The sequence below is a fragment of the Pochonia chlamydosporia genome (genome assembly GCF_001653235.2).
Source record: "Pochonia chlamydosporia 170 chromosome Unknown PCv3seq00015, whole genome shotgun sequence".
NCBI lineage: Eukaryota > Fungi > Ascomycota > Sordariomycetes > Hypocreales > Clavicipitaceae > Pochonia > Pochonia chlamydosporia.
Genome location: NW_019154050.1, coordinates 434,868 through 453,128, shown reverse-complemented (window position 1 = coordinate 453,128; position 18,261 = coordinate 434,868). Strand labels below are relative to the sequence as shown.

General features: G+C 50.2%; 6 protein-coding genes across 6 annotated transcripts; 3 read left to right on the top strand and 3 right to left on the bottom strand.

Moving 5' to 3' along the window:
• Positions 1-3,015: 3,015 nt before the first annotated feature.
• Positions 3,016-4,382, top strand: VFPPC_18453 (DDE superfamily endonuclease domain-containing protein; the record flags this gene model as incomplete). Its single annotated transcript, XM_022430059.1, has 2 exons — positions 3,016-3,935; positions 4,061-4,382. The coding sequence occupies 2 exons, from the start codon at positions 3,016-3,018 to the stop codon at positions 4,380-4,382; spliced, it is 1,242 nt and encodes a 413-aa protein (XP_022284996.1).
• A 1,411-nt stretch (positions 4,383-5,793) lies between these two features.
• On the top strand, positions 5,794-5,964 carry VFPPC_18452 (hypothetical protein; the record flags this gene model as incomplete). Its single annotated transcript, XM_022430058.1, has 1 exon — positions 5,794-5,964. The coding sequence occupies one exon, from the start codon at positions 5,794-5,796 to the stop codon at positions 5,962-5,964; it is 171 nt and encodes a 56-aa protein (XP_022284995.1).
• A 2,079-nt stretch (positions 5,965-8,043) lies between these two features.
• On the top strand, positions 8,044-8,526 carry VFPPC_11415 (ribonuclease H1; the record flags this gene model as incomplete). Its single annotated transcript, XM_018289611.1, has 1 exon — positions 8,044-8,526. One exon carries the CDS (start codon positions 8,044-8,046, stop codon positions 8,524-8,526), a length of 483 nt encoding a protein of 160 aa, XP_018135723.1.
• A 399-nt stretch (positions 8,527-8,925) lies between these two features.
• VFPPC_14918 (hypothetical protein) lies at positions 8,926-9,686 on the bottom strand (the record flags this gene model as incomplete). The annotated part of the gene is made up of 2 exons (XM_018292685.1): positions 8,926-9,316; positions 9,367-9,686. 2 exons carry the CDS (start codon positions 9,684-9,686, stop codon positions 8,926-8,928), a joined length of 711 nt encoding a protein of 236 aa, XP_018135724.1.
• Positions 9,687-9,727: 41 nt separating this feature from the next.
• VFPPC_14919 (hypothetical protein) lies at positions 9,728-10,147 on the bottom strand (the record flags this gene model as incomplete). Its single annotated transcript, XM_018292686.1, has 1 exon — positions 9,728-10,147. The coding sequence occupies one exon, from the start codon at positions 10,145-10,147 to the stop codon at positions 9,728-9,730; it is 420 nt and encodes a 139-aa protein (XP_018135725.1).
• Positions 10,148-10,477: 330 nt separating this feature from the next.
• VFPPC_18451 (hypothetical protein) lies at positions 10,478-11,513 on the bottom strand (the record flags this gene model as incomplete). Its single annotated transcript, XM_022430057.1, has 2 exons — positions 10,478-11,241; positions 11,294-11,513. 2 exons carry the CDS (start codon positions 11,511-11,513, stop codon positions 10,478-10,480), a joined length of 984 nt encoding a protein of 327 aa, XP_022284994.1.
• Positions 11,514-18,261: the final 6,748 nt, after the last annotated feature.

Below are 18,261 nucleotides of genomic sequence, written 5' to 3'. Positions count from 1 at the left end.
GGAATCTGAGGTTTGAGGCTCAAAAATGGTGCAAGGGCAGGGCTCACTATTGCCCAAAAAGGAAGGGGAAATTTGTATGTATGTACTGTATTGTACAACCCCATTGTACGTACGGTACTAGGGCTAAAATACAGTACTGTACGTACACGTACTGTACAAGGCCACATCACTAGCTCTAAGGTTTCAGCCGTTATTGCGGCGTTGCTAAAGCTTTGGGAGAGGTGGTGCATGCATTTTGATACTCAAACACTCTGTTCTACTGCAATATGCTCTGAAACGTTACTCTGGTGACAGCGGCAGCTACGACGATTTACCTCGTATTCCTAGTCTACTTCGACTGGTTACGGTCCTCATTTCATCTTCCACGCATCCGCCAACAGCTATGGACGTGTCTCCATCTACCATTCCACCTGTCCCTCGTCCTGTTCATGCAAGCATTCACACAGTATCTTCTCTGGTCCAAGATCGTCAGCCAGATCAATCGAATCGGCGACATTTCCGACCCGACTGACGATGCACGCAACCCCACGAGCATAGACGTACGAAATTCGTTGAACGCTTCTGTTCACAAGTTTTTCAACGACTACCCACCTAAAATTTCGAGCACCATGGAAACAGTCAACGAGGCATTAAACAATATAACGAGAATACCGGATAAGATTTGGCCCATGATTGCGAATCCGTCGCCTGTGACGGATGACAAGCTGTCGGCAGAATTGGACGCTGCCTGGGATACTCTCGGTAGCGTTGTTTACGCATTATATCTTTCGATGGCGAATGCTCTATATGGCGCTTTTGGGATTAATCTGGACGATGATGTGTCTAAGAAGGATCCTGCTGCGGCGAAGAACATCAAAGACGGAGGATACCAGCTGTTGGTACAGGACAAGACGTGGCGTCGATACAAGTTGGTGGTATGTAACCTTTCCTTTCTCAACAGACTGCGTCCTGGCTGCTAATGTGCTTGGTATAGTTTGCGTATGGATACATCACCGCCGGCAGTACCATCCTCCTCATGATCATGCTAACCATCATTGCGCGCACAACACCGTTCAAAGTGTGGCCCATCGTGCGGCTGATCATCATCTTCCTCCTCGCCATAGGCACAGGTCTAGTAGCCACGCTTTGGTACAACGCGGGCAGGCTAGATACATTCCTGTCATCAGCATGGGTAATGCCAATCATCACGTTGGTATGGGTCGTGATCGCGATCTTGACGCATATCAATGGCCAGGGTATCAAACGCAACAAGGAGCGCTTTAGGAGGCGTCAGACCGGGAAGATGTCACATCATGAGCGTGGTGTGGCGTTGACGTCTCGTTTGAGATGGAGGAAGAAGCAGCGAGGAGGCGATGATCGAAACTCGCAGACGTATTTGTAGAGTCCGAGTACTGAGTGTAGTGAACGGGACGGAAAAAATAGGGATGGGGATACGACATGAGTGGTTCTGGGTTTGATGAGTTAAAAGTTTGGATGGATTACGACTGTATACTCTTGGGTTGATGTAATAATGATTGGACGCTAGATACAATGAAATATTGAGAAGCTAATACTTGTCTGAGTTGCCTCGGTGCCATAAATTCAACAAGTTCGCTATTTTGTGAGCATTGTAATGTTGATTCAACCTGTGTTTTACCCATCTCAACTTGATGGGTAAAATATTAGACCACCGACGGCACATGCATAGCTTGGATTCTAGCATTGGGGCAAGGTATTTAAGATGAGTATTAATTACTATTTGCACAGATGAAAATCTCTTTTTGCACAGATGTCTCACTAGCCTGACTCACCTGCCCCACCCTGGTCCCGATCAGTTTCCGTGAGGAATGTTGCTCGGCTCGGAGGCAAAGTTGCCAACTACTGGCATAGCTCAAATTGATCGCTGCAGCATACACAGCGACATAAGGAGTACACGGTGACATGTACGACAACACATTACGGAACGCACAAGAATATCAGAAAATTGACTGCTTAAATCAATTCAATTATTATATTCCTAGGAACTATTTGGGTTGTGAAAACACCACTAAGGACGAGGTGTTTTGCGGCTAACAGTCGCCTTCCTGTTCTTTCTGACGGTACTTTAGTCCTTCAAACCATGCTTCTTGCTGTGGGACATCATGAAAAGTTATGGTGTTGCAGCCGATTGCATTCCTGGTATGATGATGCAGCTCTCGGCCGACGACTCTCGTGACGCTTGGACCTGGTTTGTCGGCGACCTCTCAGCCTGAGATAAATCCGCACGACTTCGTCCTGCCGCCCCGCCACGGACTCGTCGACGCTTGTTGCCTCGCGAGATATGTGATTGTAGCTCGTCAAGCTCGAATTGAGAGCGGTCGCGGCGAAGGCTCGGGTTCAGTCGGCGCGTTCCTCCGCCCGCATTCCGACTAGGCTGTCGGCTCCGACCACGGCCTCGCGCTGAATACCTTCCTTGACTCCGTTGTTTAGGCTCGGCTTCGGCATCGTCATCGTCCGTATCTTCGGCGCAACTTCCCAGCTGGGAGGTGTAATCCACCTGTGTACTTTAAAAACATCTGCGGGATGGGACCCCGCACCTTAGAACAACTTCAATCAAGAACATAACCGTTTCTCAACGATTTTTAGCGCCCTAAGTGCGAGACCACCCCACCGATATAACCACATTTTCCAACCTTTGATTTGTTTTCTGCGATTCGGCGCGCCAGCCCGTGATATTTTGGCCAACCGTAATGGAATCACGTATCCAAGAAGCCATCCAATACTTTGAAGATTTCCCAGGCGCAAAGGTGGCCACAGTTGCACGTCTATTTGACGTACCGCGTAGCCGACTTCGATATCGCCTCCAAGGTCGGCAACCAAAGAAAGGCGCTATCGCACTCAACACACTGCTTACGCGCCCAGAAGATCTTGCTGTGTGCAGATACATTGATCGGCTCGACAATGTTGGCTTGGCTGTGCGCAAGGAATTTGTGCGGGATGCAGCAAATTTAATCCTACGTGAGAAGTCCTCCACGACCAGGGAAGGCAAATTCACCTATGGTTGGCAAGCACTGGGTCACTCGCTTCCTTGCGCGCTACGGCTACGGCATCAAGAAGCAGAAGACATTGGATTCTAACCGCCAGGTTGCAGAAGATGTCGACAAAGTTAACCACTACTTCCAACGACTACGGAAGATTATCGAAACCCATGGCATCAGCCCTGAAGATATCTGGAATATGGACGAAACGGGGTTCCAACTCGGCGTAGGCAAGGATCAGTTGATTGTCACTAAGCGAGAGCGATCGCACTACTTTGCCGTTCCCACGAATCGCGAATCTGCCACTGCAATAGAGGCTATCTCGGCCGGTGGGTGCCACTGTCCTGGCTTCCTAATTCTGACTGGATCCAAGCACATGGCTCGTTGGTATGCAGAGTCTGTGGGCTTGGATGAAGATACAGCCCTGGGTCTCTCAGAGACTGGCTACTCGAATGACGAATTGAGCCTCGAATGGATCCGGCATTTTGACAAGCACACTGCATCTACTGCCAAAGGGGTGAAGCGATTGTTGATCCTGGATGGCCATGGCTCTCACCATACGAAGGAGTTTATTGAGTACTGTGACAGCCACAACATTATACCTTTTGGCTTACCGTCGCACTTGACGCACATTCTTCAGCCACTGGATGTGTGTGTATTTCAGCCTCTGAAACATTATCATGCCAAGGCCCTGGATCTGGCCGTTCGCGACGGCTGCACCAATGTCACCAAGCTAGAATTTTTAGCTACCATTAATGATGTACGCAAGCGCGCCTTCAGGCGCAGTACGATCTTCTCTGCATTTCAGAAAACTGGGATTTATCCATTCAACCCACATGTGGTTCTCCAAGTACTGGAATCTCGGCAGCCGCACACACCTACACCTGAGCCGCAAATACCAATTGGATCCTCGCCCTTTGAGACACCTCTGACCCTGCGGCAAGTTAATAAGTTAGCAAATAACATTATGGAAGCTGTCGACGAATTTCCGGAGTCAATGGTTTCAGTAGCTACTGATATTGATCGGTATGTTCGAAGGACCCTTGCAATGAGCACTGAGCTAGTGCAAACAAAGAGAGATCTTGGCAGCACCAAGTTGGCCGAGACGTGGCAAAGCGGCGCAGGGCCATGAAGAATAGGACCTTGCAGCGAGGAGGAGTGCTTACAGTGGCCAATGGCCGGCATATGGTGCGACGAAGAGAGGACGCAGCGTTGACGGAGGCGAGGCGCCGCGTACAGGCGGCGGAACAACGGGCTCGTAATGGATACAAGCGGTGGTTTGATGCAGCAGCAAAAGAGGCACGTAAATGGAGGACTTCTGGAAGGCTAGAACCGGCGGCCATTTATGAAACGGACCGCAGTTGTAGGCTGTTGAAGCGATTCTAGTATGAAGGGTTCAAAATGTGGTTATATCGGTGGGGTGGTTATTTTGGTGATCAGCACCACTTTAGGTGGTGCGAGTTCTACGAGCTCCAAATAAAGTGGGGCGTGGCACGAGTAGTCCAAGCCTGGTGGGATGCCTCCGCCCCCGAAAATTATCAAACTCTAAACCTCCAATTTCTCTCTCGCTGCCCACTAGAGCTAGCTCTCCCACGACCAATCCTTCACCACTTGCTCGCTGCGAGGAACCGCCACGGTGACTTTGCTGAATACCACGAAAGATTCAATCACATCGGTGCACGCGTAACATGCTCATGCGGTCGGCGTAAGGCGCCAACGCACCTCTTCTATTGCAGGAAGTTCCGCGCCATCAGATGAGGCTCGCACCCTCACCGACCGCGGCGATCAACCAAGCAATAGGTAGAGACTTTGACAAATTCGTCAAGTTGGTCAAGGCAAGCTCCTTCTTTGAAAGGATCTGCCCACGCCGCTAGACGAAATTCTTTATCACAGCACGCCCGTGCTCTCTTTCCTTTGTTTCATTCTCTTTGGCTGCGACAGGTGGAAGGTGGTGCCAACACCTTTCGTCCGCGCACGCCTTCTTTGGCTGCTACGGCAGTCCGCACCACAGAATTCATGACCTGAACATCCCGCTGACGGGAACAGAGTTGACTGTGAGCGCCTTTGAGCTGATGCCATGCTAGATAGTGCTTTGTTTACATTCTACGAGAAGGTGATTCGCGTAGATTTAGGTAGCAAGCTTTAGCACTAGCCTAGCACGTCCTGTGCCCCGCCTAGGGGACCTGAGTGGCCTGAGGCCGCTGGACGGAAAATACACTTACTTACTTTTCCTAACAGCCTTTCCCACCACCAACACGGACTCTCAATCAGCCAAGGTGCAGGACGCCCCGGCCCTGCGGAGGTATTCGATGCTGAAGCTAAAGGAGCTTTAGAGGGTCTCAAAGCCGCTCTGGGGTTGCCGCAGTCGACCACACAGGGAGTGGCGGTCTGCCTCGATAATATTGCTGCTGCGAAGTGCCTGCGAGGCCGTCCGTCGGATTCCTCTCAGAGGGTCTTCCTCACCTTCCAGGCCTTAGCGAAGACACACGGAAAGACTGAAGTCCGCTGGATCCCCGGACACTCCAAGATCCCAGGAAACAGTTGTTTCTGAACGGCAGGTTGTAACGGGCGTGGCCCGTGTCTATTCAACAAAAGGGTGCCTTCATATTGTCTATCTAAAACTAAGGAGAAAGGAAAGATCAGAGCTCGAGGCTCGCCTCGAGCTCGTGGTCAAGTAGTCGTTGAGACTAAGCGAAATAACCTAATTACAGACCTGGCAGAGCCAGGTCTCAGATACCGGGCGTAGCCCGTGACACAGGTGACGAGATGGCGCATATGCCTAATAGGCATATGCGCCATGATAGAGTCTGTGGCATGGCTGCCTACGCAGGCAGGGACAATCTACATGTATGTAAGTGTCAACGGGGATAACGTCAGCAGCTCTGATACAGCACTTGCAGCTACCAGACAGAGGCTGAAGCTACCAAAAGCAATTATCAAGGGATCAAACATCATAATGTATCAGTAGTGTTATAACGCAACAAAAGCAAGCTGCAGGCAGCTTGCTTTTGCCTATAAAGAGGTCTACCTGATCTCTCTAGATATCAAAAAAAAAAAAAAAAAAAAAAGTACGCTTGAAGAATCACATTTTGAACTGAAACGAGCAAGCTGATTCCCTGGCGAAGGCAGGATGCTCTCAGTTAGAACCCGCAGAAGCAGTCCCAACACTGGCCTATTTGCGTAAGATCGCCAGACAGCGGTCAAAAAGCGCGGCTCAGGCCTGGTGGGATGCTTCTGCGCCGGAAAAGTATAAGATTTTGAGCCTCAAGTTCCCTTCTAGCTGCCCTCCGGAATTAGCTCTCCCACGACAAATCCTACACCACTTGCTGGCAGCGAGGACTCATCACGGGGATTTCGCTGACTATCACGAAAGAAGACATAAATAGCCGCCATGCTTCACGCTTAAGGCTGCGTTGGTGTCTGTCCACCATATGTGTGTTGCTGCTGCTGAGAAGGGTGCTAACCTTGAGTGAGTCTAATGGTAAAAGGGAAGTCTTCCTAAAAGCGTCGAATGACGCTGCATTACAATTATATTCGCAACGGTCATACATATTGGGAATTGGTGAGTAGCCCATCTCGCTGGTAGGAGGATGAGAAATTGTCACCTAACCCGTTAGGACACACTTCAGCGCGTTTGAGCGACCTCTTGTACTGGTACCTCGTGCTGGAAGTCCACGTCCACGTTCACATGAACGAAAAGAAACCCAGTGTTGAGATATTACCCAGACGCAGCCTCCCGTGCCATATTGGCTTTTGGACTGGCCGCGTATGGGGGTGTTTGTGGAGTTGTAAATGTCAAGCTCGTTGAACATCGCAACCGTGGAAGCAGCCAATTAGGTTCGCTGGTTTCCGGTAGTGTCGCCAGGTGTTACGGCCCGCCAACCCTTACACCACAGGGCAAAAAGGGTAGGCTAATAATCGCATTTATAGCAATTATGAGGGAGGTTATTTATCACTACCTAGAGAATTACTTTTGCTCCGTTTCCCCAGCAAAGTCTAACAAATTACGGACTTGGCAAGGTAGGCAGGGACGCAAACTGTAAGGGGCACGGGGCTTATTCAGCCAGAAGCGTGCTTGGAAGCCAACAAATTGATTGCATTGCAGAGAAGAGAAACTAGAAGCTCTCGAGGAGCTGGCTATCTAGTTTACATAGTCGAGGCTCAGGGGCCGGTTGTGAGACCTTCATTTGGTGGCGTTATTAGCATCGGCATCAGCCGAATGCACATCTACGGCTCAGCCCGTTACATCATCCCCTCCCCCGTCTCTGTCTCTTCCTTTGCTTTACAAGCCCATCGTTCTGCTCTATGGATCCGTACGTGATTTCGAAACGGTCTAGTGCGGCCGTATCTTGGAGTGCTGCCACTGGTTCCCATGTAGGTTGGGCGTAACCTTTCCATTTTACGTATCCCTCACGTCGTCGGCCGTTCCATCTTGCCTGTAGTATCTCCTCGATTTCCCATTCCTGTTCACCCTCGTCGTTCAGTATCCCTTTGACTGCGAAAGTGTTACGTTTTAGCGCGCCCCACTTCTACTTCGCGATACATCAGCGCGCCCCTCCAAGAAGGGCGGCACCGCAAAATGCCCCCCCGCTGTAACGGGCTGAGCCCGATGGTGGCTCGGCTTGCGCTCTCGCCTTTATCTTCAGCCTTGTCACTGGTAACCCCCAGCAACAAGCGAGATTAACAGAAGCAAGCTCACAAGCCTACAAGAGCTCTGCGAGCTCTTTCTTTCTTGTTCTCCTTCTCCGTTTCTCCTTAGCTTTGGATACTTGTTCTAGTCTCCTAGCCAGTTGTCAATATACTCGCTTGGACCGTTACACCCGCACACACAACACGGCCTAACAACGCAATAATAAGACCACTGGCTTGAGGCTATTTTATGATTAAAATTCCAGTCATTTTCCCATCAGCTTCTAGAACAGCATTAAAACGATTTGGCATTGAACCAAACCCGGCATTAATTCAACTTATTGCCTTGCTATGCATGCGGGGGCGTTTTGCGGTGTCGCTTTTCTTGTCACGCCTTTGGCTAGCCCGCCTTGCCAGCATGGTTTACATCATGGAAATCTATACCGACGGTGGCTGTAGAGGCAATGGACAACCGGGAGCAATAGGTGCCGCTGCCGCTGCTTTCAAGAAAAGAAATGGAACGTACGATGCATGGACAACATCGTTACCCCGATATCCCCCACCCACAAACCAGCGGGCCGAAGTCACAGCCATCATCGTGGCCCTGGAGCAAGCCCTGGAAAAGTTTGAAGAGCTAGACACAAATCCATATCTAAATGTCAAGATCTATTCGGATTCCAGATATGCGATTAACTGTATGACGAATTGGATTTACAAGTGGGCCAAAAATGGGTGGATCAATGTTGCAGGCAACGAGGTTGCGAACAGAGATCTTCTCGAGGAGGCTTCAGATCTTGATGATAGATTGAGAGAGTTGGGATACGTGGACTATATCTGGATTCCGAGGGAGAACAATCAGTATGCTGATAGATTATGCAATGAGGACATGGACGAACAATGAGTCTTTGTCAATGAATCAGACTAAGTTGCAGCAGCAGAAGCAGACTGACATAATTTAGTGAGAATGGGCTGGTCTCCGACCAGCAAGACCGCCAAGATTCAAGCTGAAGAAGAGGAATGAAAGTACATAATGATTTCTACTTTATATTGACCCTATTGTCGTCATTCTTTTATCCGCTTCACTATCATCCTCAACGTTAAGCTTTCCAAACCAGTCCCAGAGAACCTCACACGCCTCGATAATGTCTGCCTTGAACTAGACTTGCGGATCTCGCCGAAACTGTAACGGTCCAAGCGAGTGTATTGACAACTGGCTTTTCATGCCCCAAGGCAAAAAAATTCTTTCCGCAAGGCAATTAGGGAAATCTTATGGTTAACGTACTGACAGCCTTCGACTGAATTAGGCAAGAGTAAGGACAAGGCCTTCTTTAAGGTTCTTAACAGTGTCTTTCGGAAGTGGATCCTTCTTATCGAAGGCATAGTGCCTCCGCTCCGCATTGCTCCATGTCGAGATGTCCAAGCCATCGCCTCCAATGGCACGCCTATGCGTCCCACGGAAGGCATACACAGGTGGGACACACATGAGCCGGTAGTTCGAAAAGGTCCTCGCCCAAGCCCATGGATCTTTGGCGTTCATCTTTGGCATTGTGAGATCGACGTCCTTGGAGATGTCCTCCACACCGGGCACGGTGATACCACACCGACAGGCATACGACTGCAAATAGAATCCAAGTTGCCCGCTCGGAACTTGAACATCTTTGGATTCGAAAGGTGAGTATCCCCCAGCAGACCTTGCTCCTGCATCGATTTCGCCGTCTCCTGGTACAGTGCCATCACCTACCCCAAATTCTTAGTGTCCGTATCGTCCGCAAGCTGGGCCTTGCCGTCCAGGACCGCCAGCGCTGCGAGCACCATCCGGGTTATCTGCGCCGCCGTCTTCTCGATCATCTCTCCGTCGTCGGCCACGCACATTGTATGACCCTCACCCACTAGCATAAATAGCGCCATGCCCTCAACCACTGCCAAGGCCTCACGCCACTGCTGTGCTTTGTACGCCTCATCAAAGTCTAGCAGCATGTTCTGCACGACCTCGAGCGCTCCATAGGCCATGTGATCATTGAATGTGTACATAGCAAATGCCTCGGGGCTGCGAAGGTTCATCATGTCCCCTGCCATGCGATATCTCGCCAGGCCAGCCCTGGTCATGGTATATGGGTGGGAGGGGAGTAAGGCGGCCGGTTTGCCGCATGGACATGTCTTGCCCTTATCACAAGCTTGCGTGTTGGGCTCCTCGTTTCATCGCTCGCGTCGCAATCGTCCTCTGCTTCGTTCTCTTCGTTATATGCGCCGTCGCGGCCTTGAAGTGGGTTGCAAATGCAGATGAACTCGTACGAGTGACGGGGATTCTGCGTGGCAATTTGGTAATTTATGTCTAAGTTTTTAGAGCCCGACATTTCTGCCCAGCGCTGTTGTCTGTGCTTGATAGTTGACTGCAGCAGGATATCCTGCAGCTGAGGCTCAAGGGGTGCCTCCTGGGCGGCGGCGGGCTTGGCCTTCTTCCCATTGCTGCATTCGTTGATGTTGGGGTTGGCAGATTTGAGGGCCTTGCGTTTCGGCGGCATCGTGAAATTTGGGCAAATTCGGAGAGACGGACATGCTGCACCACCTTGTTGAAGAGCGGCGAGTTGTGATGTCTGTCAACGCGAGGAGAAACACATGCCCAATGTAACGCGTACCAAACATTGACTAATCTCCTTGAGTGTGTTAAGGCTGCACTTTGGTTACTATGGTGGGTATTGCGTGGCTTGGAGCCCGGCAGCCGAGTTCGGCGCTGACCGCTGGAAGTGGCGGAGCTGCTTCATTCTGGCCATGAGCTCCGGCGAGCGGCAGTGATCTGGTTGGAGCACAATGCACTTCTCACACACCGAAACGGCCACTTCATCAGCCTCCCTTCATACTGTACTGAGTGACTGACGGAGTTTATTACTGTATACGCCGCATATAAAGACGGAGATTGTTGGGATGGGTGGCATAAGTTGTACCGACAAGTAGAGAATTGAGAATTTAGCGATCTGATTGGCTGAGATCCCTGTCGCGCTAAAACGTAACACTTTCGCAGTCAAAGGGATAGGCTCCGGCTGGTAGTCATCCTGGCGCTGGGATGGGAAAGGATCATTTGCTGCTGGTTTGAGAAGATCGGTGTGAAACACATTGTGTATTCCCGGAGGCATGTCCAGTCTGTATGCGAGCGGGGAGATTTCTCCTAAAACGGTGTACTTGGCGTGTTTCCAATCTAGCTTCTTGCTCGGTCGTACGGTCTTAATATTGCGCAGATTCAGCCAAACTTTATCCCCTACCTTGAGTCGCGACGCGGGCTGACGACGTTGGGTAGCGTATTGTTGTTGGACCTCCTGGGCGTGGGCCATTGCTGCCTGTGCATATTCCCAAGCTTCTTGGAGTTTTTTAACAATTCCTTCTCCCTTCTCGACAGGTGATTTATTCCCGTCCCGTAGGGGCTCGTCCGTTTGGATCGGGTCGACCGTGTAACCGTGCGTCATGAAAAAAGGGCTGATTCCGGTGGAGGCAGCGTTCTTATTGTTGATTGCTAACTGGGCTATTGGGAGTAGCTTCTCCCAGTTGTCTTGACAGTGCGTTGCGAAAATGCGTAGGTATAGTCCTACGGTTTGGTTCATTCGTTCTGTAGAGCCGTCTGTTTCTGGGTGATACGCTGTCGATACCCGGCGAGTGATTCCTAGGAGCTGGCATACGCGTTTCCATACTGCCGTTTATGAATTGGGGGCCACGGTCGCTGACAATTGCCTCGGGGAAGCCGTGATGGGCTACAACATGAGTTATGAAGGCGTTTGCTATAGCATTTATACCTTCATCCACCAGACCACATAGAACAGTCCCCTTACTTAAGCGGTCTGTAATCACCATAAGGGTGGTGGCACCAGATACTGAGCTAGGCGGGAGCCCGGAAGCCATGGAAACCGAGTCTTCATTCGATTTCGCCGTTGGGCTGGGTTACTTTCCCGTTTGTCTTGATATGGAATTTTACAAGCAACTCATTAATAAGCGCTTACCTGCAGAAATCAGGTACTGCGCCGTCCGATGACACAATGTCCCAAGGTCCAAACCGACGAGACTATCAATCCGACGCATTAACAATGGCACAGAAGGCTCCCTGCATTGCAGTCTTCGTCCAGGGCATCGGCCAATGGAAGCGGAGACTCAGTCTCTTGCGGGCAACCTTTCTGAAAGTGCCGCTATTGGGACCAACGCACAGGGAAGGGCTCACAAGCGCAGGCGTCGTTAGGCTCAAGAGCCGGCGGACGGAGGGAACGATAGCGAAGATGAGTACGTGCCAGGCAAGCATCAATAGTTGCCATAGCGTTACATTCCCCAACCGACATCCTTCCCGCGGCAGCCGCAGTGTCGGCTATTCTGCACCCAACAACAACTGCCGTGACGATTACACATAAGAAAATTTATGAGGATGGGAAAATACGAGCCTTCAGCTGCTCGCCAGACAATGTGCAAATCACAGATGCCCAAGGTTGTTATTTTGAAGCCAACGGAAACCCCGTTAGAATGGCTTGGACACTTCCACAGGACCCGGCCACATTATACATTCTTGGCGCAGTTGTTTTTGTTGGCCCCGCACGAGAATTGCTTTTAATCCATTATCTCAACTGATATTTTGACTCTTGTGTAACCTGAGTGAATCCTGTTTCTTTGTTATCTTGGTAACCTTTAGAGGCTTGTGGCCTGCGGTCCAGCTGCTGGTTCAGGATAGGGTACTTCAGTGGGGTTGCTGAACTTTTTTTTCTATGTGGCACCCCTGACTGGACTCAGCATTGGTGTCACGTCCAAGTTGGTCGCACCCTCCGCCTCCATAGCCCCACCAATTTGGCGACAGCATGGCCATTTTCTCAATCTCCATGACTACGACTGTTCTCCATGGTGGACAGATCCATGGGCTCCGTAATAACGTCGTAGTAGTCGGTCACTTCGTCACGATCGACTGGCACAAGGAACGGTCATGCCGAGTTGTGATTCAGCATGTCGTTGAGAAGGCGCAGCAGCTGGTTGTAGCTTGGCCCGTGTCGTGGTTTGCGGGCCAGTTCATCCATGTCTGGTGACCGGCCAGGGCAAATTGAGGAAGAACAAAAACACCGGACCGGGTTTGGCCATAGACGCTAACAGCGTCCACCTATATCACCCCTTCTCCGCCGTGCTCGTCCCTTTGCGCCATTGCTTCCTGTTGTGCATAGATGTTCTCTTGCTTTCGTTTGCATTTGCCATTCCTTGTCAACTCTGATGATAGACACAGGTGGGAATTAGGAGAATCCAGAGGGGGCTATTGATGTTGTTGTTAGGATACCAGGTATGGATTCCGCCAAACAGTCATCATCCTCCATCTTTCATGCGGATATCGCCTAAGTTTGCGGTATAAGGGGCGCATTTGGCTTGGTCGGGTGCAAGTCGCAGGAGACGGGCTCATCAAAGGTGGCTTCCGGTGATGCTGACAGCTGATTAGGTGATGTGATATCATATGACTGTGACTGTTGGAAGCGCAAGGCTTCTATTCGGGTGATAATTATCACGCGGTTTGGGGTACTCGTAACTGGTTGATTGATGCTTGTTGAATTCATCTAGCTATAGATAACGTACGCCTGTGTTGGTGTTGAAGCCTGCTCACGTGAGGTCTGTTTCAGCCACTGTTTGAAGCCATTCGCAGGCTACTGGCTCCGCCGCCAAAGACGGCGGTGGAAGCAACAGTGACAGTGGAATAAATAGTCCTGGCGGCGATTTGGGATGTCGGGGTCTTTGGCTACCTCCTGCAGGACACTTGCGGTTGAACAGTTGACCATTGATAGACCTCCACCAGTGACTATGCTGGTAACTGAGTAGAGTTAGCGAATTGCCTTTTTTTGGCATATAAATCTTGCTCCAACATCCGCTTACTGCCTTCGTTGGTGGCGCTCAAGAAGATCCTGCCGGTGAAATAGTTTATCACATCCAGGGGCCGTGCAATACAGACCAGGAGGCTGATGGTTTAGTTGATGACGCCTATTTGTTTAGTTAGCAAGAGAGCGAGGCCTGTGGAGACATTATATACGAGGACGTAAACCTCAAGTGTTCAGCCCGGGTAAAAATCTATACGAGTATGCTAGTTAGCATTGAACCCAATCGGCATTTCGGAGTTGAAGCATAGCAGTACTTTTGGTGGATGGCAGTTGTCACAAAAGTGGACTGGAGCCCCCTTCTTTGCTCTACTGAGTTTACCAGTAATTGGAGTACGTTTAGCAGGTACAGGCTGTGCAAACGTAAACAAATTTGTAGACGTAGTTAAGAATGGCCCAGGGCGTCCGTAAGCGCAGGCATGTCCTTGCCCGTAATGGGAATTAGTTAAGTCACCGCTGATACTGGTTTGGTGTCTGTCATTTGGATTCCAGCAGGCTGGCGGTTGGCCGACTGGTAATGAATGCACCGAGCGTGTTGGTGGACTAAGTTCCTGGTTCGAAGTAGGTAAGCCATGACCATAAGAGGTAGGCGCCATTGAAAGGTCGAAATGTCGTGATGTCTCCGGCACAGCACTCACGGCCTCTCCCAATGAACGAGTATGTGCATTGTCGACATCGACGTTCAAGATAGTGCTTAGACTGGTCATGGTTGGGCCGGGGGATGATCGTAGGTTTGTATCGACAATACGCCACAGAACGAGAACGCTGATAGAAACGGCCCCTTCATACAGCCGATTTGGACTGTACAGAAACTCGAGGTATGCTCTCAACCCAAGGTAAATATACAAGGGGAAACCCGCGCCGCAGAAGGGACATCAGTGTATGATGACTGGGATGTTGGGGGAAAGTCCAGGAACCATCTGCAGTGCAACTGAAGATACTTCGGGGAACATGTCGTGCATGACAAGCAAATGGTGACAACTCAATCAAAAATTGAAACCATGGATAAGTTAGGTAAGGGGTTGGACTCAGTCAGCTCAAACTGAAGCGCATGTTGACCCATAACCCCTCTGGACGCTATAGCGACCAACGCCCTGGCAGCTGAAGCCTTCATGGAATGATTGCAGGGACCAAAGCCGACGATACCTATGATGAACGAAGTAGTATATACAGAACGGGCCTCCCACAGGGTAACACCTGGGGTCCAGAACGGAAGGCATTCTGCATTTACAGGGTGACGACCCGTATCATTGCTGGCTATGTAAGATGCAACCTCACACGGGAAAAGACTCTAAACTGAGCCGACTGCTCAGTCGCAAGCAGTCTGGGCATGAGTCCGTCCTCAGCAGAAGAACTAGGGCTTGCCCTGAACCGCGGCTATTTGACTGTCTCCCTTGGCTGCCGCGTTCAGGTGTCAAGCAACGATCACCCTCCCACACAACCGAGCTTGCAAGGTATGCGTGTGTCGCCGTGGTATCTTCCCACGTAACTCACCTATATGGTGATGGGGGCTCCTTTGCTGCTTATTTGCAGTTGCCCGCCGATATGTTCCTGTTCCATTTATACACATAAGCGGATGGCAGGGTAGGACCGTCGCCCGGCAGATGTTGCGGAGGAGACGACGGCTGGCGGTATGATGGGTGATGGTAGGACGGTGATGCCTCGTCAATTGGAGAGTACAGCAGGTCATAACGTCTAATGCCTTGCCTGGGAGTTTAATAACTCCTAAGCCCATACGTTAGTGGTAATAATAACCTGGCTTAATTCGAATTTCGCTGGATCTTGAGTCAGCGTCACCATTGCGAAACTATTAGTTGATCCTCTTGTCCACCATATCCTCTTATCGCGTACACCCGACGCACACGCTACCCCTGGTTCGGTGAGAAACCTGTCGCATGTCTCGCCAAACGGCATCGGACTTCACACTGAGATTCTACTGCAATTTCCGTTTCTGCAGGGAATTCGTCTTCTATTTAAGGCAGCTGCAGCAATTTCTCATTATAGCAATCCCGGCTCCTCAGATAATTCTCATTCATCACCATCGGCACCTTCAGCACAGTTCCACTCGATCTAACCTGATCCAACAATTGTCTGACAGAACCTCTAGAACCAGTCACCAATAGAATACTCGTGCCACGCGAGTACTGGTCCCGCAGACGTAATCAACTAACCCCAGCTAGGCCAGCTCTTGACGATGACTCGTCACGATTTGAGATATGACCTGATATTTTCGCCACCGTCTGCCACCTGCCGCGCTTCCACAGCCACAAAAGAACCTGCGCTTCCGAAGTCGTTCGTGGACGGCCCCTGGTGCGACAAAAGCCATATTTTGTCGAGGCTCATTCGGCAATCGGTGTCTTGTGAAGGCAGCGTGACTTATGCCGATTATTACACACTGGGTCAGTTCGCCTCATGCGGTGAATGTTGAGCGCCAACGTCCCCATACAGCACCCATTCGCAAACGCTCTTACCCCCTGTGGTGCTTGCGCCGCTCAACTTAAATCGCACAGATAACTTACCTGTGCAGCAGCATAAAGTTCGTCGAAGGAACACACGACTCGCCTGACACCGTATTATGCGTCTTGGCGGAGATATGTTAATGCATGGGACCGTTGTCGATCGGGGGCGTGGTCAACAAAATGACTTGTGACAGCTCGGTCAATGGGACGCGGCACGTTGTTAAATCAGCTCGATAACACATATTCGTCTGGGGTCGTAGGTGGAGCACACGGGCTGGCCTTCGGAGAAGCCGCGATCTCTCCATGCAGGCTGTCTCAGTTGTTACAAGAAATGCATAATTCCACTACTAACGCCATGTTAGGATAGTTTCTATCATATTCCGTTCCGTAGGAATAAGAGATTCGTGGGGCACCGGACCGTAATCGACGCTCTGGAAAAACAGCTCTTCACAGAGAATGACACCCAACAAGTCGCAATCATTGGTTTAGGCGGAATAGGCAAAACGCAAGTCGCTCTACATTTTAGCATACTGGGTAAAGGATCATAAACCGGACTGTTCTGTCCTGTGGATGCCTGCATTCAGCGTGGCAAGTTTTGAGAAAGCTTACAACGAGATAATTACTCGGGGGGTCTCAAACCGACCAGTGCCCCGTGCCCAAAGTGTAACGGGCTGGGCCGTTGAGGCGCACTCGGCTGACGCCGACGCTAATAACGCCACCGAATGAAGCTCTCACATTTCAACCCCTAAGCGTAGAAGTATGTAACTAGCCAGCCAGCTCCCGGAGAGAGCTTTCAGTTCTTCTCTTCAATGCAATCAATTTGTTGGTTACCAAGCACGCTTTTGGCTGAGTAAGCCCCGTGCCCCCTACACAAAGTTGGACACGGGGGGCACGCTGATTAGGAAAATGCACTTTGAATGAGAGAATACAACGTGGTACATTCATTTCAGTGCCAAGCACCATGGAAAATAAAGTAGTCTTTCATGTGGTGCAGAACCCCTTCACTAAATTTTCAGGGCTCCACAAAATAGCTACCGGGCTTCCAATACAAATTGGCGGGGCTTAGAGGCAACTCTTTTTTTGCCCATTTAAAGTGCATTTTCCTGATCAGCGTGCCCCGCGTGTCCAACTTTGGGCAAGGAATCCCTGAAACGATATCTTAGCTTGGAGAACTGTCAGATTGTATCGTGCGAGGTGACAAACAGCACTGTGTCTGGCCACCAACCATCAATGCTTGAAACGACCATTCTGGGTCCTCTCAAAAAGACAGATAGGATCGCCTTTATTGATTGAACAAGAAATACTTGGTATAATTTCCAGTTGTCACCACGACAGTTATGAATGGACAAAGATAGCAGGAAAAACGCCATTCTGAGGGGTAAATGTAACGGGCTGGAGCCGCTTGGACGGCGGCTGCGCCGCCTATCACCAACTCCCATGACAGCTTGATTCTAGAACCTTCTATGGAAGAATAGGTATAAGGTGCCGCAATGATGCCACGACCTAGGAAGATTCTCTTTTCTTCTCTATCTTGATAGTAAACAGCATAGGGACTAGTTAGTTGAATCAACTCGCTAGAGGCCTTTCACAGTAAAACTTTAAAGGCTCGGACGAAAGGAAGTTCTTAGTATATCAAAAGGACTTGAAGAGTTTGGAAGAAGAGAAGAACAACAATGAACTCAATTACATTTTGAAGATAGAACTGTCTCCGTGATTTTTGTGCCACCGTATTTCTGACAAGAACGCACGAAAAATGGCTTCTGATAATAGATAATACCGATGATATGGCCGTTCTGGTTGGATCTCCAGAACAACACAACGGGATTATCAACTCTCTGCCGCAAAATGATAACATAAGAATGCTATTTACAACTAGATCACAGGGGGTAGCTGTTACTGCTACAGGAACTAACGTGATTGAGCTGTCAGATATGACTGAAGAGGAAGCTCATAGCTTCCTAGAGAAACCACTTATTCACAAAGACGAGCTACAGACAGGAAGCACCATAGATGTAGTGAGTCGGCTGAGAGTCGTCCTGGTGATTCCTTGATCCGGGCTTTTACGCTGGCCAGGACTGCTTCTCATCAACAACGGTTCCGGGCGTAATAAAGTACCATACCATGTAGCAGCCGCCGATTTGTAGCGGCCCAAGAATGTTCAGGTACCTCTCTTGTATATAAACATGTGCTGCTGCTGACAGCACGATAGAGCCGCCGTATTTGAAGAAAGATGCGCCTGGGCAGTTGATGGACACAATATTCGCCACACTTGTAGAGATACGACCCTGTTACCAATCAGTAGATCCC